Source organism: Diaporthe batatas (assembly GCF_019321695.1).
Source record: "Diaporthe batatas strain CRI 302-4 chromosome Unknown Contig00005, whole genome shotgun sequence".
Taxonomy (NCBI): Eukaryota; Fungi; Ascomycota; class Sordariomycetes; order Diaporthales; family Diaporthaceae; genus Diaporthe; species Diaporthe batatas.
In genome coordinates, this window is record NW_025408552.1 from 3206541 (window position 1) to 3213443 (window position 6903).

Here is a 6903-nt window from a genome sequence, read left to right on the forward strand (position 1 = left end):
TTATTATTAATATAATATTTTTAAAATATTAAATTTTAAATATTTATAATTATATAAAAGTAAAACTCTTTATTAATTATTAAATTTTAAATTACTTATATTAATAATAAATAATAATATTAAAAGTAATATTATAAATTTTTATTATTTTAATATTAAAATAAATTATAAAATAATTTTATTTTATTATTTTAATTTTAAAATAAATTTAATATAATTTTTATTTCATTATTAATAATAATATTATTATAAATTTTAAATTTTAAATTTTAAATATTTATATAAGTATAAAGATATTATATATATTAATAATATATAATTTTAAAAAAACTACTTTAATTAATTATTATCTTATATAATAATACTTTTAATAGAGTGACTAAGCCTAAGAAATGTTTAGCAGATAGCGGAACGAAGCGGCCGACTAGTAAAAACACCTACCTGGGTAGGTAGGTACTCACCTATAATACCAAGGGTCATGATATCTTCTTGAAAGGGTTGAAGTAAATCGGTATGAGTAATGAATGATACCATTAATATTAGCCACTATTAAGACGCCATACCCCATGATACCGCCCTAGCCTTTGTCGAACACTTGTGTCGTCCGGCAAATATCCCATACCCTATGCAGCCACTGGTATATCACCCAAGTAGCTTTCCAATTTTGTACTCCTACCACCGTTGTAAGACCCTTATAAATTGGTAAAGTAAAATATCTTGAATGAGAGACGAGAATCCAGTAAACCGCGCTTCATAAAATTCCGCTTAAATTCAGACACTTTTCCCCCCCATTGTCTCCTTCTGGTCTGCAGTGCGCAGAGTGCAGCCATATCAGATGGCAACCGGAGTATTCAGAGTGTATGTCACCGGAGAGTTGGACATTTGTGTCCAGTAAATAGCAGGCTCATTCCCGACCTTGTCAAGAGTACCACTTCCGCTTGCTGTGCCTGGAACAGTAACAGGTACCTTGACGGCGCAGGCATTGCCGTTGGTGGTGACTGTGACCGAGACGATAGATTTACCATCGTCAGAGTAATTGTATTTCAGATTGGGGTTGCAAGCGCTAAAGAAACAAGGTCAGCACGGGTGACGGTCAAGACAAGAAACCTTAGGGCCTGCGTAGACTTACTCAAGGGTGGCCCTGTCCAGGAAGAGCTGGCCAATGTTATCATGTGTCAGGGAGCTGACGGGCCAGTTTGTCAGGCGCAACAACTCCTGGGTGATGGTCTCGACCCAGATCTGCATCAGGGAAAGCCTGCCAGATTGGTTACCGACGGTGATCTGGTCGGTATCTCCCCAGCGCATGTTGGCCTGGTGGAACATGTACGGGTCCGGGTGCAGACCGAGAAGGTAGCGCGTGTTGACAGTCCTCGCGTCGTTGAGAAGGTCAGTAAAGGTGCCCTTGCCACCAGACGTGGCGATCCATTCATTGGTGGTGCAGGCCTGCGTGTCGCAGTTATAGTAGATAGTTGTGGCCCAGCGGGGGATGACGGTAAGACCAGCATAGCCGTTGCCGGCGACGGTCGTTGTCAGGGCATAGAAGGGGTTCGGGTTTCGCAGCACGGGACGGGTGTTGTCACCAACGACAAACCTGATGCCGTTGTCCATCCATGCCTTGATGGCGTCGCCGTTGTGCAGACCAGTGATGGCCGGAGGGATGAGACCCTTTGGTGAGAACTTGTTGCCAGCCGAGATGCCGATCTGCGCCATCCACGCGATGTTGAAGTAGATCTCGCGGTTCGCATCGTGGTAGGTGGCGTTATTGAGCTCCTCGTGAGAGAAGGTGTGCGATACTGCGGCGAAGACGTTAGGGTTCGCTCGGAACCACGAGGCGATGGGGTCCAGCTGGGCACAAGGCAGGCTCCAGGTGTAGTTCTTGAACTCGGCAGGCCACAGATCGGTACCGGAGCCCAGCGGCTTCTGGAACTCAAGTGCCGTGTCAGGCGGGGAGTCATAGTCAACAGCGTAAGCAGGCGTACAGAGACTGCCGCCGCTGGACTGGCTGGTAGCGTTGTCGATGTCACCGTTGCCGTTGTGTCCGATCTCAACAAAGTAGTTGGAGCCGGGCGCCAAACGCGTGTTGATATTCTGCTGCCAGGTGTTGTGCGCGTCAAGATCCCGGGTGCGGATGCGGAACTCGGTGTTGGCGGGGTAGTACAGGCCCGTCGAGAGGTGCATGTCGTCGACCTGGGTGCTCAGGTAGACCTTGCGCTTGCCCACGAAGAGGCCGCGGGTCATCCAGTTGATGTACGAGTGCTGCAGGTAGTTGGAGGTCAGGGACCAGTCAGTAGCCCAGCTCATGAAGAAGACCATCTGCTGGCGACCGCCAATTTTGTTGATGACGGCTGCGGTCGAGTCGGCAGTGAAGGAGCCCCCAGGAGCGAACTTGGCAAAGGCGGTGGCGATGCTGCTGTTGGTGATCTGTGCAGGGTAGTGCCAGAGGCCAGCCGTGCTGACAGTCGCCCCGGTCTTTACATTTGCGGTTGGGAAAGCAGAAGTGTCATTGAAACTGACGAGCTGCTCGACACCAGCATCACAGCAGCCAGCACCGGCAATGTAAGTGGTGACACCTGGACAGGAGGATACCTTGTCAGAGACTATATTGTACGGGGGATCTTGGATTCAAGCTTACCCATGTCAGGGGTGGGATAAACGTCCAGGCGGACCATGCGGACCCCGAAGGCAGTCTGGTAGTCGTACAGGGTCTGCCATTGAGCAGTGCTCAGGGCACTCAGGAAGCCGGTAGAGTACTGGTACGAGACCTCGCTCAGGACGAGGATACCACCATAGTTACCCTGGGTGGCCGAGGAGTTGAGAACAGGCAGGGCGACACCAGACTGAGGCACAAGAACGGCCTGGTATGGGATGCCGTAGGCTTGCAGCCCCAGGGTGGCAACATTGGCCGAGGCAGAATCTCTGGCGAAGACCAGGATGGTATTGGCGACCGAGTTTGCAGCGGACACCACACTTGCGTGTAGTGCCACCAAGGCGGAAGCCTTGGAAAAAAGCTTCATCTTGCAAGGCTGGCTTGGCTCGGAGTCGGGGGGCAAGTGGCTGGAGCGAGGCCCAGATTCACAATATTATTAATGTTGTATATTTGGGGGGTGGGGGAGATACAATAACGACGTCGACAACGAGTGAAGAACGAAGGTGGGTTGGGTTGATAAAGAGAGTGTGCCCAAGCGAGTGCAAGGCAGTTGTCCCAAGACTGATGAGCGGTCTGGGAGAGGTAGCGAGTGATGAGGATTATAACAAAAACAAAAGGCAGGGTTCCATCCGCGAGGCGGAGGGTGTTATAAGAAAGTAGATGGGGCATGGTCCCCTGGCCCCACCCGGCCCTTGGCAGCAGCGAGGTCAGCACATAGCAATGCAGGCAAAGGCCTCGTGGCAGCTAGCCGAGCATGGACCCAGAGAGGCTGCCTGGCCTGAACAGAAGTCAAAAGACGCACGCTGCTGGTCTTGCATGCGCGCTGGATGCGTCGGCCGGTGTCAGGATGACCTAGCTGGGGGCGGCTGAAGAGGTGGCCCGCCGCTTGTGATCCGAAGATGGGAAGGGGGAGGGGGGGCCCAAGAGCAGGCGCCTAAGCATGTTCGTCCAAGGCACCCAATACGAAACGACGGGACAAACAAAGAGAAATTGTGGCAGCAGGAGGATGTGGGGCGGATAGGACCCGGGACCAGCTAGCGACAGCGACAGGGACTGGGTGCTGTACTGCAATTACATTGCAGTGCTCCGTACGCAGATGGTTAGGAGACGGACGGCTGGGCTGGGCTGGGGCTGGGCTGGGGCGGCGGCGTGTGAGGCAGGCACAGGGTTGGTGTGGTGAGGTGAGGCGAGGTGAGGTCGCGTAGCGTGCACACAGCACATAGGTATTGTCCAGACCACATGTGCCAGCAGCCCGGGGAGCCGGTGACGAGGAGACGGGAGCGTCAGACACCCCAAAAACAGCAACACTAGGCCAGGCCAGCTCGGTACGGAAGAGGGCAAGCGCACCCACCATATGGGAGCCCGATGGGCAGGATGTGCTAGCGTCAAGTGAGCATGGCAACGGGATGGACGGCCGGGAGACGGGAAGCCGTACGAGCTCGGCCCATGATGGTGGCACACGCTACACCACTTGCAGGACCTGCCTGGCAGCCTGGGCAAGAACACCTCGTAACCCAGGCGCAGGGGGAGTTAGTAAGAGGCATCGAGGCAGAAGAGGTCAGCAGGACCCACGCGCGAGGTGCATATGGTAGACCCAAGCGGGTAGGCCGGCACACACCCCAGTCGCTGGGGAATGATGGGATACAAGGACTAGGCGCCCGGGGGTGGCAACCACGACGACGTCTGTTGTGAGGGCGCTGCCGGCGTGGCCTATACTCGCAGCCCTATAGCAGTCCGCCCGGGCACGCTGGGCTAGTGGTGATGGCGGTGATGGCGGTGATGGTGACGGCCATGCTTGTTGGTGTGCTTGCAGTGCTTGGTGAGCTTGGTGTGCTTGGTTTGCTTGGTGTGGCTGATCCACTGGGATAATCCGTCGTGATGGTGGCGGATCAAACCCAGGGGCAAGCAAGCCAGGGTCATTGCAGACGCCCATCCATACTCTGGCACCGACCGTGCTCCGCTCAGCCTCAAAGGAAATCAGACTGCGAAAACAGATGAGCAGGGGCTACGCCGAGTCCGAGGCCAAGGCCGTGACCGTGGGGCTGGGAGGACGAGCGTGCCTTGTGTGAAATGTGCTGAGATATCCACACGCCGTGTTAGTCGCGACGAGTCGCGAGGGGGCTGGCGTGGATGGCGAGCTGTGTTGTAATCTGTACCGAGTACATCTGTACAAGACCACATCCAGACCAGTTCCCTTCCGGCTCCCACCTGGCTGGGCTTGTTCGGCTTCCACCTCGGCTCGAGCCCTGGGGTTGGAGTCCCGGCTCCCGACTGCCCTGGTCCAGGTCCCGGCAGCGTGGTGAGAGCTGGGAGTGCCCTCGTCTGGCATGGCCTCGCCTTGTCATTGACGTGTTGGAGGGCTTCTGCCCCACTGGAGTTAGTTTGGCCTCCTACATAGTACTATGGTAGTGCAAGTTCTAGCGGGGTGGTATTTTTGGAATCGCCCCAGGTGACTCGTGTGGCCGCGAGACGCCTGCGTCTTGACGCGCAGTAGCCCGCTCGGCGCTGACTGACTGGCGCCACTGGGCCGTCGGACCACTGTGGACGGGTATTGGGCATGGGATGGCATGTCTTGTGTGGATGTCGCGAGCAAGGGTCACTCGGTTGAGAATGGTTGGCCGTGGGCATGACGTGTCGGCATGCGAGCCTAGTGTACACGTAGATTGAATGCTTGGCGGTTGAATACGGGAGCCCAGGTGGCAGGGATCCTTGTTGTCGTCTTCACCTTTTTTCAGGCAGGCAGGAAGAGGTGGACGACGAGAATCGAGAATCGAAAATCATGAACCAGGCTGGTACGTAAGCAGGCAAGCAGGTAAGCAGGACCCTTGACGCAAATGCAGGCTAAAACGGGACTGCATTGTCAGGATGGAGAAAATGCAGCTGTGCTCGGTCGGTAGGTAGTAATCAGGAGCTCGGACAGACAAAATCAAATCAAAAAAATAGGGATTGCTCGGGACGGTAATTGCTGCTCACCCCATGCTGCTGGTGCCCCTGACCCATGCCCCGGGCGGGTAGAGCAAGCAGACCCGTGGTCGGGGAGGGAGGTACTTGACGGTACATGTGCAGGTCGACACAACCTGCCTATCCGCATAGTTGCATATCGTGATAGGCTGTGGGGCCGCGAGGTCAATCTTCCGAGATCCAGGCTCCTGGCTCCTGGCCCCACACCATTGCCTACTGCGGAGCTCGCACTGACCTGACCCCAGGCCTGATCCGTGGTTGTCCCGTCTCTCTGTCATGGCCGACCTTTCCCCTTCCGTACCCCCTGCACCACGGGCCCTTGATCTGTTCCATTCCTCCTTCCACACCTAATTTCGACCTCAACCCTCCAGCCCGTTTGACTCCCAAGGTTCTGACTTCTGTGGCCCCCTTTCCGTATCCGGACTCGCTCGGGGCAGCCCACGCTCTCTGACCCTTATTCACAGCACAGTAGATATTCTTTTTTCTTCTGTCAGCAATCTCGGTCAGGTCACCATGCTTCGCTTGACAAGCCCTTTACCTGGGCAGTCGGTGCCTGGGCATCCATTCGCCTTGTTGTGCTCATTTCATTTGCTACTTAGGTCAAAGTGTGTCTACACGGTAAGTTGTGGCTAAGAAGAGTCTATTGCCGTGACATGCTGTTATGGGACGAGCCTGGCCTGAGCCGAGCTTATTAGCTGGGCTCTGGACCGAACCGCTCGCTCCCCTCCCGCCTTCTCAGCCACCGGCTCAGGCAGCCCCAACCAATCTCCCCATGTCCGCTAGCCAACAAATCAGCTTAGCCTCGACTGCCAGCCGGCCAGCCTGCCCAGGTACCCAGGTAAGGTAGGTGAGCACGGCAGCTTCGCATTTCCGCCTGCCCGCCTGCCTGCGCGCCTGCACCCGCACCTGCACCTGCACCTGATGAGTGAGCCCGTCCGTGTCTGGTCTGGTCTGGCCAGGCCTGATGGCCTGCACCCCCCCTACGCCCATCGATTGTGGCTATGCCGTCTACGCTCGAGGCTCCTCGCGATGCACCCCATGTGGTGATGATGATGGCTGCTCTGCCTCGCCTCTGTTTCCTCTGCATCTTCTCCTGACAAGCGTCTGTCCAACGGCACCCTCCACTCCCGCGCTTGGCCCCTCTGTCCACCAACCTCAAGAACTCCTTTGTCCCTCAGACGGCCATTTGGATCGCCTCTGTCTGGCCACCAGCAACCGCGCGCCCCTCCCCCCAGACATCCACCACATCTTCGAAGCTCTAGCCCTCTCCATCGCATCACTCCTGCATCCTTACC

General features: G+C 54.9%; 1 protein-coding gene across 1 annotated transcript; it reads right to left on the reverse strand.

Moving 5' to 3' along the window:
• Positions 1-512: 512 nt before the first annotated feature.
• KVR01_004909 (uncharacterized protein) lies at positions 513-5617 on the reverse strand. Its single transcript, XM_044786608.1, has 4 exons — positions 4083-5617; positions 2633-4026; positions 1130-2570; positions 513-1063 (listed from the first exon to the last, which is right to left on the reverse strand). Exons 2-4 carry the CDS (start codon positions 3012-3014, stop codon positions 832-834), a joined length of 2055 nt encoding a protein of 684 aa, XP_044645354.1. The 5' UTR covers positions 3015-4026; positions 4083-5617; the 3' UTR covers positions 513-831.
• Between the last annotated feature and the right edge of the window lie 1286 nt (positions 5618-6903).

What these genes read in the sequence shown, in the direction of transcription:
- KVR01_004909 (XM_044786608.1), bottom strand. Translation starts at nt 3,014, where the DNA reads ATGAAGCTTTTTTCCAAGGCTTCCGCCTTGGTGGCACTACACGCAAGT. An exon ending in TTATCCCACCCCTGACATGG is followed by an intron (nt 2,571 to 2,632) that starts GTAAGCTTGAAT and finishes CCTCCTGTCCAG; the next exon opens with GTGTCACCACTTACATTGCC. An exon ending in CTGGACAGGGCCACCCTTGA is followed by an intron (nt 1,064 to 1,129) that starts GTAAGTCTACGC and finishes TTGTTTCTTTAG; the next exon opens with CGCTTGCAACCCCAATCTGA.